Source organism: Arthrobotrys flagrans (assembly GCF_004000055.1).
Source record: "Arthrobotrys flagrans strain CBS H-5679 chromosome Unknown unitig_1, whole genome shotgun sequence".
Classification (NCBI taxonomy): Eukaryota; Fungi; Ascomycota; class Orbiliomycetes; order Orbiliales; family Orbiliaceae; genus Arthrobotrys; species Arthrobotrys flagrans.
Window position 1 is genome coordinate 5,343,702 of NW_027137556.1, and position 20,846 is coordinate 5,364,547.

Genomic DNA, 20,846 nt, shown 5'->3' on the forward strand with positions numbered 1-20,846 from the left:
TTGAAATTTTTAGCGTGTAACATAATTGCATTCTTTTTTATTTGTAATCTTTTCCTTGTCAATCCATCTTGGGAATAGAACCTAATCAGAAATCTTTACCTGTATTTTATCCACAAAGCCACGACCAAGTTCCATTATCAATCCGAATACCACTATTTTATTAGGTATCTAAAAAGAGTGAAACTTATCAATACTTCTGCGAGACTCTGACTAAAAAGCCGGGTACACATACCGCGTTTTCGACCCTTGGGCCCCCCAAACCCTCTATGTTAGGGACGCATGATTCCTTCTGCGGTTTCCACAGTCCTCCGATGGTTAGGCCGTCCGAGGACGGGAATAGTAGTGCGTATTCTTCGGTTTGAACCTGCATGACTCCGATTATTTAAATGATCTGTAACCAGGGCTGTCTCTTGATAATACCTTTAGTTCTTCAATAAATTCTCTATATAGGGGCGATGAACCAAAGTTTTTGGGGACCGCCATCACATTGCTATATTTTCCTTGGGTGTTGTATGGGTTGAATTTCTGCTCCATTACAACCACAAAATCGAAAAAGGACATATCTGGTTCGAACACAGCCTTCGAAAACGGCAATATTAGGAGCTGTCCCCGCCGAGTGTTGTACAGAATGGAAAGAACTCACATTAAACGGTGTGGAGGTGCTCGTAAGTCTGGTGTGCGTTTCTCGTGCAAGCTGCGTCATTCGAATCGCAACCAGGCGTGGGATGAAGTGTCGTATCCAATCAACCTCTCTATCTTCGCCAGGCAGAACAATCGACAAGCAGGCTTCACTGTTTTGGTTGATGTGCTGGTATGTCCCAAATTCCCTCAGAATGCATGCTCTTTCTTCATCCGGAAAATGTCGCAAAATTTCAATCTCTAGCGGCGTTCTGCGCCAATCCCAGTGAGAAAGTCGAGCCATAACCCTTCTAAATCCACAGTATGTACTGCTCGGAATTGCGGCCGGTGAGTATTGGCTAAAAACAATTGCAACAAATAGTTCCAAAATATCCCCGTTGAAAAACGAAGCTAGATGGTGTGATTGGAACCACTTTTTAAGGATCCTAACACTCGAAGAGAAGTACCAGTGTTGGTGGCATCTTCGAATGATGCTTGCTCGCAAGTAGGGGGTTTTGTTAGAATACATGGGCCCTTCATTGAGTATATCTTGGCTCAGATTCGTCGGTGGGTTTATACCGATTCCTTTCGGGAATGCTTCCAAAGTATGTTTTAGTCGAAATCGAAAGTAATATTGGCGTTTTGTGAGAAGGTCCAAGAAACAATGCGCATTATGGAACCCGTTAGGAGCAGTAAACCCGACACGAGCCGTAAGAAAATTTCCAGTCGCTTCAAGCTCAGCCCTGAGTTTGAGAAGGAGCCCAAACTCACTTCTACTCCTTTGTTCTGGGTCTACTGGCCACATGGAAGAGCTTTCAAGTTCCAATTCGCCCTCTAGGGGCTGCTCAAGATGCCTGGAACATGGGAAAGGTGGCTTAACCGAGGTGGAATTGAAGGCTGATGAAACTCCCGATATTTTTCTGAACCCCAATGGGAAGTCTTTGACCTGACGTATAGTATTTGCGACCATTTCAAACTCGGAGGCTGCCGTCTCATAACTGTCACCAGCGGGCCAAACCAAAGGCGGTGATGTCAGGTATATCTCGGATTCACGCCCATAAAATGTTAGCGGTTGTTTTGTGTGGAAGGAGGAAGTTAATTTTCGATGCAAAAAGCTCAGTATTTGCTCGGTAGGTGGTAGGCTAGAATCCCACCTAACTGTTTCCATCACCCGCCCATCTTTGAATCTCCTAAGTTCTGCCTTATCTCCCCAAAACTCACGGAAGTCGGCAGTTTTAGCAGCATCCTGTACCTCAGGACCATAGTCTAAAACACGCGTGCACTTATTTTCATCGAGTGTGATGAGGACGGTTAAATTGTACACAGCGTGGTTCCGCGGCTCTGGATCCAATGCATCCTTTAATTGTCCAACAGGCGGCCTCGGGACTGAAAAAGTCATCGTCTTAAATCTATCACCAAGACCTTTCGAGAATAGATTGTAGCAGTACTCATTTACGGAGTGCTTGAGATTCCATCGTTTAGTGATTGTGGGGAGCTTTTCCACGACTTGGAGTGGATCTATCGGAAAGCTATAATCGCATCGAGTAAGCAACGAAAACACGAACAATGGAATCAAATAAAATACCTCATGGTAATGTCTGCAATGTGGTAGAGAGGGTTCTCAAATATACGTTGAAATTGAGCTCGTGAGGGGAGTCCGAGCTTATCGAGGGATATCACGGCGAGGGTGTGGTGTTTTAGCTAGAGTAAATCGCCCCAAAACTGTTAGTTACATCAAGGCATGGTTAATTTGGGGGAGGAACTGCTGAATACCGCTAGGGAAGACCAGCGACTCATCTTGAAGAGCATATTATAGTCGGTATGCCTTCGATGGAGAGTTGGAAGGTCGAACTCGGAGTGAAGCTTTGTATTTGCGATAAGGTTTAAAACTGATTTGAACATCTGGAACGCATCAGAAGATGCGGCGTATCGAGATGCGACCTGTGGGGTTGTGGTTGTTTCTACAAGGTGGCATTGTAGCAATGCCCACTCTTTCTCACCGAACCCTCCGTCAAGCAAGTGACTTGAAAAGCCTAAACGAGAAAGCCATAAGCTGCCAAGGACGAGTGCTTCCATGAATCCTTCATTAGAGACGGCGTATTGTCGTAGCATGTCTGAAGTTATTAGATGATACGCATCGTCTATGATGGACGAGTTGTACATCGGGGTTGGCACGCCACTTTGTCTATCCGCCCGACAAGCGTTGGGCGAAAGTTTATCGAGCGGGAATAGGTCAAACGATATCGCCGGTATTAAACGAATTTTGCACCTCGCTTGAGATATGGTTTTGATGATTAGAAGGATTTTAATTGGGTTGAGGCAGAACATTGAACTTACAAGAGAAACAATCTACTAGAATAATAGGACGAAATTCATCTCCGTCCAGAAAATCAGAGAGAAACGAGTAGCCTGATGTTTGGTTGGCAGTCTTCAAGGCTAACAAGAGATATGAGAGGTATAAGATTCGCTTTCGATGGTAACGGTATTCGAGGTAGTCCTTTGGGTGAAAGGTCGCCTGGGGAATGACGAATTAGCTTGAATGCAGGATCGATAGCGTGATAGTGTGATCCAAAGTTGTAGATACCGAGGGTATTTGGATGATCAGGTCCACAGAAATATCTCCATGTTCCGACTTTCGAAGCATCTTGTGTCCTAAACCCCATCCTGCCTCAACTCGGGCCGGAGGGGAGAGAGAAACTCCAACGTCGCGGACGCCATCGCCGCATTCAGGGTATGGAATATGCACCCCATGGGCGCAAAACATAGTATCAGCATCCCGTATCTAGGATGGGGGAACAATTAGTTGAAAGCTCTTTGTGCTGGATCCGGTAAGCCGCATACCGTATCAAATTTGATCTCTTTGATGTCGATCAAAACCTGTTTAACATTTTCGACGACTTGAGCGATTTGGGAGACCTCCTTGGCACTGCATTTTTGAAGCTTTATGAGATCGGCTACTTCCTTCTGGCAACTTCGCTGCAGTGGAGACAAGGGTAGTTTGGGCGCGTCATTGGAACCGTGGGAATCGAAAAGTTTTCTCTTTCTGGGATTGTTAGATTGTAGGTCGGGGGACATCTTCAACCTGAAGCCCGTTTTAGCGGCTGTAAATATCGATAGGGTCCGGGTGGTGTTAACTTTTCGACCGAATGCACAGTACTGCGGACACTGTGCTGCGATGACAAGACCAGGCGCAACAGAGAAAAGAAAATCAGGTCAGGAAAAATTGCAACGCGTTGTTCCAGAGCTAAGGCCGAGGTCTTGAATTTCCTCTTTGGGCTGACGTTAGCCAAGCCTGCGACAGCTAGCTTTTGCGCCTTTTGCCGAAATCGCAGCGCAATTATTTGGTTCTTGACTGACACTTGATCCCTGATCCTTGTCACCAAGAATGTATGTATGTACCTAGCCCAGGCTTGTTATAAGGTTTGGTGTGCAGGTAGATATTTAAATATGAGATTCATAAAATTTATTAACCCACGCAGACTCCTTCGAGTTCCTCCTAGAAATCTGAAGTTCCACCTCGTAGCTATAGGCTTCATAGTTTCAGTGGCAACTATCCGGAAATGAATTCTATTCCAGATGCTGAGCTGGGGGAGGCCATTCCTAGCAACACGGAGCATGTATGTCTATCGAAGCTCCTCCGCTCTATTATACTATCTCAAGTTTCTGACATTTTTGGCTCGTTCTAGGCAATCAGTGTTTCTCTACCCACATGGAGATCAAATGTTGGCTATGAGGAGAATGAAAATTGGGTCGTTAGCAAAATGCGGAGTGGATATCCCCGGTACGACCCCTCCGTTAATTCCTTTTCTCCCCCAGCAGTGAGGCAGTACCGCAGTTGTTACTCCCTGCAGTCTATATGGATTGGAAATTCATTCTTAGAACGCAGATTCTTCATACACCCGGAAATAATCGCCCTAGAGAAGTCTATTTCCGGCACTTACGGCAAACCCCAGGAACGATGCATGTTGTTCCCCTCCGCAGCTATCGCCGCGGCTTGTAAGAGCTTCATCGCTTCGCGGCCGCGGCGACCCGAGGATAATAACCAAGTATTCGACCAGGGAATTCGCATTATTTACTTGACATCTTCTAGGGGCCAAAGTGGACCTCATCCCCAGGCTGACGTCTGGGCCGTATTCTTGCCAGAATTACTCTATCCCATTGCGAGAGAATTCTGGCAACATACAGGGGAAGGCATCTCGAGTCGTCGAGCAGTATTCGTTCACAAAGTACTCAGACAAGGTCATTTGTCTTTAATAGAAGAGTCTACTGATACACCCTCGGAAAACAATCCTCTACATCGCGGTCCGTCGCGCTACTCAAAACATTGTGGAGGGAACACGGCTAGCGGATCCAGCCTGCGAAAGCAATCCAACATCTCCAGTTCCGAGGGAATGTCCACTAACGATTTTGTAGAAATGCGCTACGGCCGTAATCTCGAAGCGGACGCGGTTCAGCAAGCCAAGCTTGCAATAAAACAGCGGATCTCGGGGAGCATGGCCGCAGGCGCTGATTTCGTCGCTCAAACTTCTACCCAGGGCAGAGTTCAAAAACTCTCACCCGAAGATGTTTTTCTTTTCCCGACTGGGATGAGTGCTATATACAATACACATCGACTTCTTCGCACTTTATTCGGCCCGAGTACGATGGTTGAATTCGGGTGAATCAATCCTCCATATACCGCCTAAAATTACAAGCCTTTCTCTGACTAGGGATTTGCTAATAGATTCCCCTATTTGGATACCCTTAAAGTCCTGGAGAAATTCGGTGATGGCTGTTTGTTCTTGGGGAATGGGAACGATGCTGATCTGGACGAATTGGAACGGGTTATCAACGATGGGAAGAAGATATCGGCTTTGTTTTGCGAGTTTCCATCCAACCCGCTGCTAAGATCGCCGAATTTGAAACGCCTCCGCGACCTAGCCACTCAGCACCGGTTTGTCATCGTTGTAGACGAAACAATCGGCAACTTTGTTAACGTTGACGTTCTTCCTTATGCCGACATACTGGTTAGCAGCCTCACTAAGGTTTTCAGTGGCGATAGCAATGTCATGGGCGGGAGGTATTCTTGAACCTAACAATCGATCCCCTACTCGAGTGCTTTAACTAACGACTGAGTATCCGGATTTCTTCAGCTGTGTGATCAACCCCAAGATGCCATTCTATCAAGATATCTCAACGTTAGCTGCAAAAATGTTTGCGGATAATTATTGGGGTGAAGATGCGATATTTATGGAACGGAACAGCCGAGATTTTGCCTCTCGAGTCGTGAGAATCAATGAAAACGCGGATGCATTGGCCGAGTTGTTTCTTAAATGGCCTAAAATTAGTTAGGGGCTCGCACCTATACAGTAGGAAGTTCCGGAGGCTAACGTTGTGGGATTTATCCTAGTAAAACGTGTCTACTACCCCAAACATGATGAATCTCGGGGCTATTATGACGATTGTAAGTGCACAGAGGGGGGTATGGTGGTCTTCTCTCCATTACCTTTCATTCCCCAGAGCTTGCGATTAGATTCTACGACACAATCAAAACAGCAAAGGGACCGAGTCTTGGGACGAATTTTACCCTGACATCGCCATATGCTCTACTTGCGCACTACAAGGAACTCAACTGGGTGAATATTGAGCTCTTAGCCTACGCCGGCACACGAGATCGCTCGCTAACTACCTTTTTATAGATTGCTCAATACGGTGTCGAAAGCCACCTCATCCGTATCAGTGTCGGCTTGGAGGAAAAAACTACCCTTTTATACATGTTCGAGAAAGCGCTTTCAGATGTAGCATCGTTTGGAAATTCGACTTAGTATAAATTGCAATAGTTCCCACCTTGCAATCGATTGTTTTTTATATATATTATTTTCCTGTATAATCATACGATCGTGTTGTTATTCGACGAGCGCTCAATGGCATTGAAGCACGCTCGGCGCTGTAATAGGATCTTGCGAGTCGGGAGCACGTCACAATAAAATACAGTGTCATTGCGATGTAAGTACCTAGATACCAAAGGTATTTCGCGAACTGCGCAAGGAAGGGGGAGAAGGGTGGTTGATTGGGATATAGAGGTGGCGGGGGTATTGCGGTGACGGAACAGCACTAGCTAATGGGAGCCCTGCAAGAGTACAGTACCTCCTATCCGGCTGCGCCAGCCGTTCTTTCTTTCTGGTCATGTGAATCTGATTAATTGTTGGGGGATTGAATTGTAAATGGTAGTAGAGAAAAATTAGGCGTTGTGTGAGTTTGGAAGTGCGCCTTCTGCCCCATGCCCATTATCATTACGACGGCCGTAGCTTTGGTGATGGCCATACCCCCTTTGTGGTCCCCTGCCTCCACGGAAATTTTGCCCCATGGAATGATTTCCCCGTGTTTTGTTGTTTCGTACGGCCTGAAGCTGTGTGGGGTGGGGGCTACTACGTGCATCCGGACGGTTGGTGCTTTGGGAGACGGGATTGGCGGTGGCGGGTGATGGAGCTGGGCGTATAGAGTTCTGGGCAGCTGGCGGGCGAGGGATACTCTCTGGTGAATCGTAGACGTATAATTTCTTGTCTATCTGCGCCGGTATGGGTTGAATTTCGGTCCCGAGTTCCTGCTCTATCTTGTAGAGATTGAATCTAACGAATGGAAAGAACAGTACGTCTTCGTGTTAGCTGTCGATAAATGATGAAAGCGGTTGCGGATGGTTATCGGCCACAACAAAAGGATAATGGGCAAACTCCTACCTGTCGTCCCAATTAATGAGGTTGATGGCAAGACCAAGGTGGCCGAAGCGGCCGGAACGACCAATTCGATGGAGGTAGGTTTCCGCGTTCTTTGGGAAATCAAAGTTGATAACTACGTTGACAGCTTGAATATCGATACCTCGGGTTAGAAGATCCGAACAGACCAGGTTGCGACAGACCCCGTTTCGAAAGTCGTGGAAGACGCGGTTCCTGTGGTTCTGGAGCATTTTCGCATGGCTGTAGAAGCAGGAGTATCCAAGTTCCGTGATCTTTTTAGCTAGAAGCTCGACTCGGTTTGTAGAATTACAGAATATGATGGATTGGTTGATTTGGAGCTATATGGGAACGTTAGAAGGGACGCATATGTAATAGCGCTGGACCGGCCATGGGGAATACCTTCGAAAACAAGGTGTTCAAGCAGTGTACTTTCTGCTTCTCCTCGACAAATGCGTAGTATTGGGTAACTCCGCGAAGGGTCAGCTCATCCATAAGATTGATCTCATAGGGTTGCTTCAGGTGTTTGTCCTGCAACATGATTAGTTTTGCTTCTCTATGGTCTTCGAAGCCCGGCACTGGTGAGGTTCGAATCGGAATTGACTTGGAAAACAGAAGGAAAATGTAGACTGACCATGAAACTTTTGACGACCAAGGGGAAAGTGGCGGAAAAGAGCATTATCTGGCGATCACTCGGGAAATATGCCAAAAGTTGTTCGATGATGGGGGTGAATTCGGGGCTGAGGAGCTTGTCCGCCTCGTCCATGATGAAGGTTGGGCATTCGCTGAAGTCCGCAACTCCCTTCCCAGCTAAATCCAAAATCCTCCCAGGGGTGCCGACGAGGACATGAACCGCCTCGTTTAAACGTATGATATCATCCTTCAACACTGTTCCACCTGTCGTAACCATCACGTTGATGCCAAGATGTTTGCCCAACGTTTTACAAACTTGCGACGTTTGAAGGGCGAGTTCCCTAGTCGGTACCAGGATTAAGGCTTGCGTCTTGGGACTCTTCGAGTTTACCCTCTCAAGGGCAGGAATGACGAAGGCCGCCGTTTTCCCTGTACCGTTTTTAGCCCGAGCGAGAATGTCCCGTCCCGTCAAAGCGACGGGTATGGTTTCTTCCTGGATTGGAGAGGGTTTCTCAAAGCCTGCTTCGAATATGCCCATGAGGAGTTCTCGCTTAATGTAAAGTTCTTCGAAATCAAGACCCTTTGTCGCCGTCACATCCTGTTGATGCGTTAGAATTTAGAGATGTCTTTGGCTTATGGGGCGTGGCCGGTTCCTATCAAGAAATAGATTACCAACATACCTCGGTTTGAGGACGAAGGTCCTTGACAGGTGCCTTTAACTGAGCTCGCCAGTCGGCATCACTAGAAAACCTCATTAGTCAGCGGAATACATGGCGATATGGAGGCTTAAAAGCTAATTCCCACCTTAAGGTCGTGGATTCAAGCTTTTCTGTTAATGAGGATGCCATTTCTAAAATAAGCAAATTTTCGGGAGGGGGAGGGAGGAGGGGGGTTTATAATGGGTGAGTAGACGAAGAACAGAGGTATTCAAGATAATGAGGGATCGCTAAACGCCAAAAAAGAAAAGGGTTACTGGCAGTTGGTTCTTTAGATAGGTGTGGGGACTGTTTTCGTAATAAAGGGCCAGAAGGTTCAGTTTTGGAACCGTAGTCCGGAGAGGATTTTCGTGAAGATTAAGGGATGATGTTGCCACTATGGTTATGTACTTAAAGTACTTATGTACGACCCGTTCAACTTTTTGAGACCTGTACAAAACTTAGGTTCCAAAAAAGTAAAACAAAAAAAAGGGAAACAAAAAGGTGGAGCAACGGTGCAGTAGGCAGCCCCAATAGCTATTTTATTGTTGATTTGCGCGTGTCTCGTGGGGCAAAGTGACGGTTTGACCTGAAGTCTGAGCGACTGTTCTCTGAGCACACAATTGTAGAGATCAGGTCTGGTCTCTATGTACTTTCCGGTGTAGGATTTGTTGTGAGCAGATTTGCAGGCAGAGGCGGTGCCGTAGCGATGGGCTTTATAGAGTGTGTGTGAAGGTGAAGGCAGGGTATTGATTGCTCGCCGGAGGAGAAGATAACGGACGGTAGAGAGAAGAAGAGAAGGAGAGAGAGAAGAGGGAGAGAGAGGGAAAGGGAAAGGGAGAGTTAGAAACGATGCTAGGTTTTTGAGAATAAAAGCCAACAGCGAAACGGGATGAGGGTTTAATTGAAGCAGTAGCAGTGGACAAGCGTTTGGTGATTGGTGATTGGTGATTGGCGATGTTTGTGAATGTTGGCGATGTTTGTTGGTGATGTTGGTGATGTTGGTTGATGGAAACGGGTGATGATGTGTGGATGGTAGAGATTGACCTTTTTGTGGGGATCAAACCAAACCACGCCTTTGTATCCACTGCCTACATTAATATTACAACATCTACATCTACTGACTTCCTTTAAACTTAACTTGAGAGTAAGTTAGTTCTGTGAATGTAATATTCCTTTTACTTAGTGCTTTGTAACGTGCTTATAACGAGTACTTAAGTAAGGACAGGTTCGTTTGACGTCAACTAGGAAGCTCGTAGGAGGCTCATCGCCTGTCCCCGGTCAGTCTCGTAGTTTGGTTCATGTTCGTTTTTTATCCTCCAACACATTTTTTTTATGTTTCGAAAAATCTCTGAACCAAAAAAACTCATCCCACTGCACTGCACTCTTCTCCAACTGCTAGAGAAAAACAATTGCAGCCCGCCTTTTCCCTAAGTTCACAACCGGTATCTTACACGAAATTAAGATACTTACAAAGTACCTAAGTAAATAATTAGGCACCTAATACACACCGGTATTATCTACCTGATTTCAAAGTACATCTTTTTTCCAATCCGATGCTAATTCCCCCACAGCCCACCATGATGACCCGACCTTATCTCGCTCTTGGTCGTGCTATGCGATCGCAGACCATCTTTCGGAGCACTAGCATCGCCGCACGACCATTCTCCGTTCTACGTCAAATTCCCCGCAGACATCTCGCACCAGCTTCCCTAGCGACTCGGGTCCCCACGCGATTGTTTTCATCTACTTCTATCTTCTCCAGACCCTCGGGCACAGGTAACTTGATCCGATTAATATCACTCCGTACTTGAACTAAATACGAATGAGACCGTAGTGGATGAAGAGCTATTTGCAAAGCTTCAACATGAGATCAATGTTGAAACCGAGCTGGGCGAACACGAACAGATTCCCGAAAACCTTCAGGAGTTCTTGGAGACTTCCCAATTCAAGGTCTGTAGGCGACGAGAACCTCGAAGTTGGAAGCAACCTGTTCTGGCTTTTTAATTTTACATACTGATGCCGACTAACGCTTGTCAATAGTTAAATGATAAGGACGGCATGGAAGAAGTCGAGTTGGTTCGTAGGTTTGGTGACGAAACGTGAGGCTAAATGCACACCTCCCACCTTGACTGAACATTGGGAACCAAGCTGACCTCTGGGTACTAGCGTCCGTGTCATTTTCTCAATTGCAGACCTAAATGCTATTGATGAAAAACTCGATGACCCTTCTTTGTATGACCAAGAAGACCTTCCAGAGGCAGGCGAGCTGGAGGGTTCCACGAAGCGAGGGGCCAGTACAGAGGCGAGACCTACAGAAGAAGACGAACCGGAATACGAGGAGGCAAGCGAGCCGGCGTATCCAGCTCGACTAAACATTACCATTGAGAAAGTAGGTTATAAGCTTAGATACATACACACGTTTCGAGCTCCTTTTTGGCCGTACCTAGACCCTATATGGCATCTTACTGATATTTGAATGATTCCAAGTCTACCTCTGGAGCTTTGCAAGTTGAAGCTATTGCGCAAGATGGAATGATCATCGTCGAAAATGTTCATTACCATCCTTCTGTGGAGTTGGCAACAGCCCAGACGGCGGAAGCTGACTGGGAGAGAAGAGGCCGATATGTTGGACCTCCCTTTGGAAATTTGGATGAGGATCTACAGGTTCTACTAGAACGCTACTTGGACGAAAGGGGCATCAATACTGCCCTCGCTTTGTTTGTCCCAGACTACATTGACTACAAAGAACAGAAAGAATATGTCTCTTGGCTGAAAAGTATGTCCTCTTTTTCAAAGCTCCGCAGGTTTCTAGATAAACTAACAGGTCCCAAATAGATGTGAAATCGTTTGTTAAGGCATAGCTGCTGCTAGCGTAGTTAGTGACCAACATCGAACACAATTTGGTTGCACTATTTGATTGTTCGGTGGTTTTTTTGGTATGGGTATGTACCGGCAAAAAGCCGTGCGTATATGGGTATATCAAGGGTGGCTTCAGAAACCCGGTACACCTTGTTCCAAACGCTTAGCTGCGTCAAAGGACCGAGGTGGTATTTCGAGGAAACCCAATAGGCAAATTTTGTGTATATATAGGGGCACTGAGCATTAAAGCTCAGTCGTGATTGTAATCCGGAAAAGAAAAGAAAATCTCCTTTCTTAAATTAGAGTAGGGACTACCGTTAGCCTCTTAAATGCGGTGCTCGGGCCCAACGTTGACTTCGCGTTGGCCACGTTGGGATCCGGCCCATAGCTGGGTTGGACATCGGAGGTACCTTGCTGTACCTCCGCATCTACATGTTTTCGGGGGTTTAAGCACCTAAACAACATTTAACCGTCCAACCCTCCTCCAACAACGACCTATCCGTACCGAGTATTTATCAATATTGTAAGGTTAAATGTTATCCTTGTTGAGCAATTACTGACGTATGGCTCCCGAACGCCTTAGCTTAGCTCGCACGGATACCCACTTGCACGCTAATACACCTACCTACGCAGGATGTTGGTCTCTCTTACTGTTGGCAAGGTCGATGCTGGTCTAGCTATCCTTCTAACGAAAGACAAACGGCTTATCGAATTTCCTTCTGTCCTTCTCCCGCCTGGTGTTTCGAACGGCAGCATCATCGACATCCAAGTTTCTCGCAACAATCGGGCTGAGGACGCGGCACGTCAGGCATTCGAGACTCTCCAAAACGAAATATACTCGTTGTTTGGACAGAGGTCACCCTCGAAGCCTGTCCTGAGAATTCGAAATGCCACACAGACATCTGTTGTTCTGGAATGGGATCCCATCGATCTCGCAACAGCATCCCTAAGATCGCTGTCGCTCTACAGGAACAACTCCAAAGCTGGCAACATACCGAATCCAACCACGCACCACTCTACCAAGATATCAGGACTTGCGGTAGACACCGAATATTCCTTTCACTTGGTATTGCGGACGTCGGCAGGCACATATGCAAGCGAGAAAGTCACAACGAGAACACACAAAATGACAGATTTGTCTGGTATCACAATATGCCCGGGAGTTATGTCTCCTGCCGAGAAGGAAAGACTCAAAATAGTTACTGAACGGATAGGAGCTAAACCGCTCCAAGACCATGTGAGAATTGATACGACACATTTTGTCTGCACTGAGGGTCGAGGGCATGGTTGGGAAAGGGCCCAGGAAATGAATATTCCGATTGTTCGACCGGAGTGGCTTGAAGCTTGCGAGCATGAAGGGCGGATCGTTGGTGTACGCACATACTATCTCGGTGCTGATCCTGCCCTTAGAAGCCAAAGGACTCGGCCAGTATCACATGCCCCACCACAAAGCGGGACAGGACAGAGGGCATCCGGTGATAGGCGTGATTCAGTCACCGATACAAGCACGAACAAGTCCGTACAACAAGCGACTGGGCCTGTTGCCCCTCCTCCAGAAGTTGAAGGGACCACTCCAGCAACCCAGCAAGAGCCATCGTCTCCTCCGGATAACGAACAACTCCCGCCAGAAGGCAACCGCAGCGATACTCCTTCCGCGACACCCCCCGGAACGGCACAGGAGGCTATATCGACGGACCGAGAGGGAAATAGCGGCCACCGCTCACAAGATGATGCAGATTTTACATCCGTTCCATTGTGATTGTGAGGGCGTTAGATGCGGCATATACACTCAAGTTAAACCTTCGTTAGATACAGTTGATAATACCACGATGATTTTCCCTACCCCGGATTCTAAAGAATAGCTTGCTAATCAAGCTCACCAAAAATAGGATTCGCTGTGCATATGATGCTCCCTGACCAGTCTAAACATCACCTCCCACAAGACTGCCTATCTTGCATATAAATTATTTCGTTTTAATGGTGAAATTTCGAAAAGCGGACACAAGCCCGAAAGGTAAAGAAAGGAGCACGAGGAAATGTAAAATTGTAGCCCTAGCGCCGAACTTGCAGCCGCGTTTGGTTACGCTGAGGGTCGGGCATTCTATGAAGCGATCAAAGATGTTAGCCGATGGGCAGCCATTGCTGGAAGCGGACAAATGCATACCTCACGATTCGAACATCAGCGGTTTCATCTATCCCCTTGGTGCTTACGTCCTAAATTTCATGTTAAGCATACTCCTCCGTACAAACAGCAGGGAAGGATACCAACCTGGGGCGTAATGAGAATAAATTGTTTCCCTACTGAGTTACGGGCTGCCTTGATCTATTTAAGTGTTAGAAGTAAGAAAAAATACGGTTCTTTCAGGGAAAATTGAAACTGACGATTAGACCCATCGATACCCCTCGATTCACCGCATCCATGAAAACGTCACTAGCTATGTTAGAAATGTAAAAATGTTTTTGACGGGGCGTACCTACAACTCGTCCAGACAGCGGAAAGGGGAGCCCATGGCTTCCCATAACGCAAGGAGTAAACATATCTGTGAAAATGACTTTTCTCCACCAGAGAGTGTTTTGGTATTGCGTTGGGTATCTGTTGCCTGTTGGCTAGGTTGGACCTGTCCAAAATGTAAGCATGCCAAAACAGATAAATGAAATATGTGGATCGGAACATACTCTTAACTGAAGGATCCCTCTTTTATGGTCGAATGCGAGTTTTCCGTCAAACTCTCTTTCGCTCATTAGGAAGCGAAATTGATACCTTGCTTGAACACTAATGTATTTTCGGAAGTAGCCCCATCTTTCCATACGTTCTTCGAATGCCTGCTGCAACGCTTGGTGGACCTTCTCCAAGTCGGCCACTTCTCCCCTCGCTGCGTTATATTTTTCAGTCTTTTCCCTGCAATCCTTCGCGACATTTTCACCCGAGGCCCCGATCCTTGCGTCCTTCTTCCGGATTTCGGCCTCTAATTGGTCTAATCGAGCCTCGATTTTCTGGGTTGTGTCGTCTGCACTAAGGCTAACTTCGGGTCCTACTTTTTTTGCCTCTGCCGTCTGATCTCCGAGGTGTTCTTCTGCTTCCTTCGCTGTGTTCGCTAACTCTAGTATCTTCGCATCTTGTAGTTCGATTTTTTGAATAATCTCTGCACTTAGAAGAACAGCTTTCTCCTTTTGCTGGATAGCAACGGTATGAATGTTTTGGAGGCTATCCGCATGAGTTTCGAATTCATCGATCTTAGCGTTGAGATTCTTCAATTCGGCCTCAAGGTCGGTTTGTATTCTAGAAAGTCGTTGTCTTTCAGCCAGGTTGTCCGCTTGCTGTTTTGCGTAGGTTTGGTATGTCAATTCGTGAGCCTGTTGACAAAGAATCAGCGAGTAAATTCCACCCCCATTCAGCCTATGTTGCCATTACCTCGACGGCCGCTTCCAGCCGAATAAGCTCTCTATTGCTGTTGTCCTGCTCCAGTTTCTGAGTTATGTCCTCGATTTTGTCGTCAATCCTCTGGATGTCGGTTTTGTATCTTTGTTTTTGTTTCTGGGAAAGCCCTCCCGGTTAGTCGCCCGTCCACGACGTTCTATGAGGTCTAGAAGGCCTTTCATCGTTCATACGCACTTTATGTTCCGTCAAACTTCTATGATAAGCGACATCCGCACTTTCCAGTTCCGTGTATTTAGTACGCGCTTCGGCTAGCTCTAAATCTTTCGTAGTAACATTCGCTTCTGCAAACCTATTACATAGAGTCAGATCGTGTTTTCTTCCAGGCAGACATAGACGCCTACTTGATTTGCTCTTCAATGCTAGTTGCCATCCGAGGAGCCTTGTTCCATCCGATAATGGGGTCAACCCCTCCGGAGCCTTGACTAGTTGTAAGAATTAGTATTGTGAAACCTCCTGCCGATGAGACTGGGTTCACTTACCCCATTTTTATATTGAAACCATTCCCTCGTCTATTCTTGTTGATTGAATAGCAGAACCTAACGTTCTCAGGTGATTTTTCCATAACCCTCCTCCCTTGTATGTGATCCTCAACAAGAATAGTTTGCTCGATCTGGTTCATCATTACGAGGGTTCTTCTGGCTTCTTCATTGTCGATCTGGTCGATGTTAGGTAAACAGGAGCAGAACTCAATATTAAGGACGAGAGTTCACCACCTCTAATGCTCTTAAGACCGTAAGGTATTCGGATGAAGGTTCCTTCAACTGGAAAGAGATGCGGTTTGTATAAAAGACGATGTTGCTACTAGAGAAAACGCAGATAGAGAATATTGGCATTTGACTCCGCTAGGAGTATTGGGACACTTACCACTTGTATTCCCGCGTTAGGCTAATCAGGCGGTCTTTATCTTCAAGGCTTAAGGTGATAAAGCCAGTTAGTACCCGCGCTAATTGGCGTTCGATTATCGACGACCATTTTTTATCTTTTAGCTTAACGAACAATCCAATTGGCCCGATAGGCTTTCCGGCTTTCCATGAAGTACGGCCGATGGCCTGAAGGAGTTTGGATATGTTTGGTCCGTATACATTAAGGTCTCCGGAGCGATTCGTTGTAAGCTGCCTCAAGGCATCTCTGGCGCCGCGCAGGCTAGTCTCCTTTTGCTGGACCTGATCGCGAAGTTCATCGAGCTTTGCTTTGTTGTCATGGTTTGTGTTTTGTTGAGTTTTTATATTCTCATCCAGATCATTAAGTTCAAGTTCAAGTCTCTCCTTTTCCTTCAAGAGGCGCTCTTTCTCCTCAACTAGGCCCGCATGTTTGCCGTTATCTGCATCAGCCAACCTCTGGTTTTCCGTGTCGACATCTCGTTGCGCCTTCTCAACTTTCTGTTTGGTTGTTTTCACGTGTCCGTGAACCTCGCGTCCTTCGTCCTATATCGATATTAGGAAAACGAGGCGAATGTTGGAAACGATATGGTGGCATACCTGAGCTTTCTCGAGTTTTCGGCGATTACTCAGCAGGAGTTCTTCTAACTCCTTCTTCTCGTCCTTGAGGGGATTGACGGAATCGGATGAGCTTTCCACTGCCTCGAGCGCCTGCGAAATCTTTTGTTCCCAGGTTTTAATAGTAGCGTCCGCATTCTCAAGCTTCATGTTTAATTCCTCTTTTGTTTTTTGGCTGTCGAAAAGCTTCTTATTCGCTGCGTCGAGATTCTATTGCTCCAAAAGTTTAAATTAGTAACTCGCGGCGGGTTTTATTGGGGACAGGCGGGCCAAACCGATTTTGATTCAGAGACCTGTGCCCAAACATGCTTTAATAGCAAGTCGTTAACATTATTGCGCAGATCTTCTGTTTGCTGCAGTAGCTTGAACTTCTTCTCAGCCGCTTCTTTATCTTCCTTTAGCTCCCGTATATCCTCAGCCTTGCTTTCTAAGACACCATCGATGGATGCTTGCTGGGACTTCAGGGCTTGGTAGAGAGCGTATAGATCATCAAGTTGAACGCCTTTCATGAAAAATTTGTATTTGTCTTCGTCAGTAGAATTGCTCAAGAACTGCCGGGCGAGATCTTGGGACAAAACGGTCATTGGGTTGTCAACCTGCAAAGACATGTAATCGATTATGTCCGAGAGCTCCTTTTTGGCTACGGAAATGACTTTGCCAGACTTTGCCTTAATCTTGTAGGAAGTGGCGCCATCACGATTGAATGTACGTTGTACAATGATAGTTTCACCATAAATGTCTTTTTTGAACCCATCTCCGCGGTTCCGAAGGTGAACCTCGACGACAGCCATGTGTTCACCTTCCTTGATAAAACTCCTGATATTGCCCCCTCGGTTCGTTGCAGTAGCTTTGGCTCCAAGGCAGAGGGTAAGAGCCGTGAGAACAGCGCTCTTCCCGCTTCCGTTCTGACCCACGACGAAGTTCATGAAAGGCCCAAATTTCATCTCGAGGCAAGGGTGGCACTTGGAATGGAGACGTAATGTTAGCAATCGTGCCAAAATCGATTTTGAAAGTCGAAAGAAACAAACCATGAAGTTTTCGAGCCGTATTAACTCAATGGTGCCGTAGTCCGCAGGCTCGTTCCCTCTCGGGGCTGTGCCGTTTACAGCCATAAGCTGGGACTGCTCAAAGTATAGGGCTTCTTCACCAGAATCAGCACTGTCATCTTCGACATTTGCCTGGGACTCCGTGGTTTTGCGTTTTTTGTTGGACTGTTTATCGGGCTTCAGCATTAAATTCACCTCAACCTCGCGCTAGAATAGCGAGCAAACCTGAATCCCATCACCTTCGAGCCCCTGTTGCTCTAAAGCCGCCTCCGATTGGGTTTTTGACCTGGGTCGTTTAGCTAACATATTTGCTCTTGTTATCTGAAGGGGCAGAGTTCATTGACTCTTCAGAGGTATCCAAATTTAAATGATTGGTTGGTGTTGAGTGCTAGGTTGATGATTGGAAAGCCTAGAACCGGTTTGGTAGTAGGTTTGATATTAATACGGCCAAGGCCGAATATCAATATCCTTCTAGCCTTGGAGAATAATATTCCCACTGTGAAATATCTAAGGAACGATACCGATTAGCTATTAGCGGTGGGCAAAGTTGGGGTGGAATTGACCAACGGTAACGTGAAATTTGTTTCTGGGGTATAACTCTTGATTGATAGATAATTTGGAGGGGTTCGTGTCCTTATATTTACGAAATCTGAAGAGCGTTTTGGGGAAGTGAGCAATGGGCATATGAACAGACACCTAGATCCTGTATCATGAGGTTTGTTCAGTCGCCTTCAAAGAAGATCCGCCTGTTCACGTGATATGCAAATACAGTAATCATTGTGTTGTTTCAGAACGCGTGCCCAACACGGACGGCGCGGCGACGCGACAACACCTCAGGTCCCTGGAGCTGAAACCGTACCCACCTATCAACGATCTCTCTTCATTTAACAAGTACAATTAGACACTATACTTGAACACTTACCTACCGTATACTTAAGTACTTAAGTAACTACTTACCCAGTACTTCGAATTAAAGAATGTCAGTACTGCATATGCAGCAGCGAGAGACCATTGCAATATAGCCTCTGCTAAAAGAAAAACCCCCCAATACCAAGACACTGACTGTTTCCCGCATAATGGGGATCAATGGGCTCCTTCCTTTCCTCAAATCTATCCAGCAGCCGACACATATTAAAAATTGGAAGGGCAAAAAAATCGCCGTAGACGCCTATGGGTGGCTCCATCGTGGAACTATATCATGTGCCGTCGATCTCGCCCTTGAGAAACCTACCACAAAGTATGTGGCCGCGGCCTTTTTATCATTATACCAAATTCCGTTCACACCATGGTTAACCCATCTTTAGATATGTCGACTACGCCATGCACAGGGTGCGAATGCTGCAACATTATGGTGTTACTCCCTACCTTGTGTTTGATGGCGATTATTTGCCAGGGAAAAAAGGGACAGAGCGGGATCGTGAAAAGTACGAAACCCCCCGGGATAGTATTGGCATGAGCATTTCAGACTTCAAACTTTCAGATTCTTGATCGTTTCATACCTGCCTGTTCGACTACTAAATTTCACACCTGGTGCTTAGGCGGCGAAATTCCTCTCGAGAAACTGGACTAGAATTACTTCGTCTCGGGCGCACGTCACAAGCCCATGCAGAGTTACAGAAATCGATCGATGTAACACCTCTAATGGCACGGCACCTTATCGAAGAGCTCAAGAAAGCCAATATTCCATACGTCGTTGCGCCTTACGAAGCAGACGCACAGATGGCTTATCTCGAACGTATCGGCGAAGTTTCTGCAATACTCTCCGAAGACTCGGACCTTCTCGTTTTCGGGGCAAAATGTCTACTCACAAAACTGGACCAATACGGCGAGTGTATTGCTATACATCGGTCAGATTTCCCCAAAGTATCCGAGGCCAGTATGGCCGGTTGGTCAGATTCGGAGTTTTGCAGGATGGCCATCCTAAGCGGCTGCGACTATCTTGTGAATATACCCAAAATGGGCATAAAAACAGCCTATAAATTTGTTCGGAAGTATAAGTCAATCGATAAGGTATTTCCTTCCCCATCTCATCCTTGCAGGTTCCTCGATCTAAATTAATACGGGGCTATAGATCATGAGAGCGATTCGTATGGATGGCTCCTTTACCGTCCCTGCTTCCTACGAAAAGGCCTTTGTCACCGCAGAGATGACATTCAAGTATCAGCGGGTCTACTGTCCGATCACATCCCAGTTAATATCGTGCAATGGAGCCCTAATATTACCAGATGATGTGGAGGCTGAGCAGGAGCTGAATTTTGGGGGGTATGTTTCATCAGTTCAAACGGATAGAAAACAAGGCGCTAAGAACGTTCCCCTCGTACCGTAGCATCTACGACTCAAAAACCGCATCGAAAGTCGCATCTGGAGAACTTGATCCCATCACCAAACTTGAGCTTCGATCAGCTCTAAATTCTACCTCTGCTTCATCGAAGGCGCGTATATTTCCGATATAACGACACTAAAACTTAAGTAGGCTGACAGCTTTTTATTCGAATAGCAAAAGTCGCGTATTACTAGTTTTTTTTGTGGGTCCACCATGCTCTCGATGTTAAGGAGAAATATTAATCGTTCTATTGATACTCCGTATAGCTCCGCGTACAGCCCTAGCGGAATTACCTGGTTCCCGTAACACTGTGGCCCTATCTCGAAAACCCTTCAGCTTGAGCGCCTCCAAAACCAATCTAAAGCAAACCACAGGGCCACATGTTCTCCTAGAGACGGGGAATAAGAAACGCAGACTGTGCATGGACGTCGAGAATGACAACACCCCGAACACCGAGTACAGCCCATTTTTCACAAGACCATCGAAGTCTGTTAAGACACTCACGAAACATAGCATGGCCACGCCAATATATTCTACAAGTCGCCAGAAGACTAGTACTGGAGGTCTTCTGAAGCCGCTAGATTCAGGCCGTTGCCCAAAGTTGGGAAGCGGAAGCGCAGATAGAGTAATTTGTTCTCGAAACGAAGCCCCAGTAAAAATCCAGCCTGTGCCAGAATCTGGTGGGAAACTCTGCTTCAAGATGGCCTCACTCGCTTCGTTCCGCTTCAGAGCAGATACTACCTCAATAGGTGCACCTGCTTCTATCGTCGATCCGAAGGACAAAGAAAACCAGCGCCCGGCTGGCGACGAGACAGGCGGCCTGCTCGAACTAGTATGATTATCTTGTCCGATTTTTAACGGAGTAGTTTCTCCAAGTGAGCATCAATATTGCACTGAGCCTAGAACGTTAAATAGTACGACGGCCCGTGCGAGAAATGACGCCGTTCGAATATGCTACCCTTAGAGTTTTTGGGGGCATTTCTTTCAATTAATTTTGTATTTAGCCCGCCCTTTTCACGACCAG

At 46.5% G+C, this 20,846-nt stretch overlaps 7 protein-coding genes across 7 annotated transcripts; 4 read left to right on the forward strand and 3 right to left on the reverse strand.

Annotated features, from left to right (window-relative positions):
- Positions 1–81: 81 nt before the first annotated feature.
- Positions 82–3,693, reverse strand: DFL_009563 (uncharacterized protein; the record flags this gene model as incomplete). Its single annotated transcript, XM_067639470.1, has 9 exons — positions 82–168; positions 233–364; positions 421–579; positions 644–2,147; positions 2,204–2,319; positions 2,392–2,891; positions 2,956–3,133; positions 3,203–3,400; positions 3,460–3,693. The coding sequence occupies 9 exons, from the start codon at positions 3,691–3,693 to the stop codon at positions 82–84; spliced, it is 3,108 nt and encodes a 1,035-aa protein (XP_067487257.1).
- A 485-nt stretch (positions 3,694–4,178) lies between these two features.
- DFL_009564 (uncharacterized protein) lies at positions 4,179–6,422 on the forward strand (the record flags this gene model as incomplete). Its single annotated transcript, XM_067639471.1, has 8 exons — positions 4,179–4,235; positions 4,305–4,399; positions 4,505–5,275; positions 5,342–5,677; positions 5,751–5,944; positions 6,008–6,061; positions 6,154–6,233; positions 6,297–6,422. 8 exons carry the CDS (start codon positions 4,179–4,181, stop codon positions 6,420–6,422), a joined length of 1,713 nt encoding a protein of 570 aa, XP_067487258.1.
- A 416-nt stretch (positions 6,423–6,838) lies between these two features.
- DFL_009565 (uncharacterized protein) lies at positions 6,839–8,809 on the reverse strand (the record flags this gene model as incomplete). Its single annotated transcript, XM_067639472.1, has 6 exons — positions 6,839–7,226; positions 7,335–7,669; positions 7,731–7,859; positions 7,963–8,559; positions 8,642–8,702; positions 8,766–8,809. 6 exons carry the CDS (start codon positions 8,807–8,809, stop codon positions 6,839–6,841), a joined length of 1,554 nt encoding a protein of 517 aa, XP_067487259.1.
- Positions 8,810–10,272: 1,463 nt separating this feature from the next.
- DFL_009566 (uncharacterized protein) lies at positions 10,273–11,520 on the forward strand (the record flags this gene model as incomplete). Its single annotated transcript, XM_067639473.1, has 6 exons — positions 10,273–10,435; positions 10,494–10,609; positions 10,700–10,758; positions 10,826–11,048; positions 11,147–11,435; positions 11,495–11,520. The coding sequence occupies 6 exons, from the start codon at positions 10,273–10,275 to the stop codon at positions 11,518–11,520; spliced, it is 876 nt and encodes a 291-aa protein (XP_067487260.1).
- Positions 11,521–12,152: 632 nt separating this feature from the next.
- On the forward strand, positions 12,153–13,277 carry DFL_009567 (uncharacterized protein; the record flags this gene model as incomplete). Its single annotated transcript, XM_067639474.1, has 1 exon — positions 12,153–13,277. The coding sequence occupies one exon, from the start codon at positions 12,153–12,155 to the stop codon at positions 13,275–13,277; it is 1,125 nt and encodes a 374-aa protein (XP_067487261.1).
- Positions 13,278–13,570: 293 nt separating this feature from the next.
- On the reverse strand, positions 13,571–17,805 carry DFL_009568 (uncharacterized protein; the record flags this gene model as incomplete). Its single annotated transcript, XM_067639475.1, has 16 exons — positions 13,571–13,619; positions 13,683–13,732; positions 13,788–13,841; positions 13,901–13,949; positions 13,997–14,136; positions 14,195–14,872; positions 14,931–15,053; positions 15,132–15,246; positions 15,299–15,379; positions 15,437–15,612; positions 15,671–15,758; positions 15,822–16,381; positions 16,436–16,663; positions 16,729–17,415; positions 17,482–17,664; positions 17,725–17,805. The coding sequence occupies 16 exons, from the start codon at positions 17,803–17,805 to the stop codon at positions 13,571–13,573; spliced, it is 3,342 nt and encodes a 1,113-aa protein (XP_067487262.1).
- Positions 17,806–18,575: 770 nt separating this feature from the next.
- Positions 18,576–20,660, forward strand: DFL_009569 (uncharacterized protein; the record flags this gene model as incomplete). Its single annotated transcript, XM_067639476.1, has 7 exons — positions 18,576–18,736; positions 18,804–18,923; positions 19,038–19,509; positions 19,571–19,761; positions 19,826–19,931; positions 19,997–20,024; positions 20,089–20,660. 7 exons carry the CDS (start codon positions 18,576–18,578, stop codon positions 20,658–20,660), a joined length of 1,650 nt encoding a protein of 549 aa, XP_067487263.1.
- Positions 20,661–20,846: the final 186 nt, after the last annotated feature.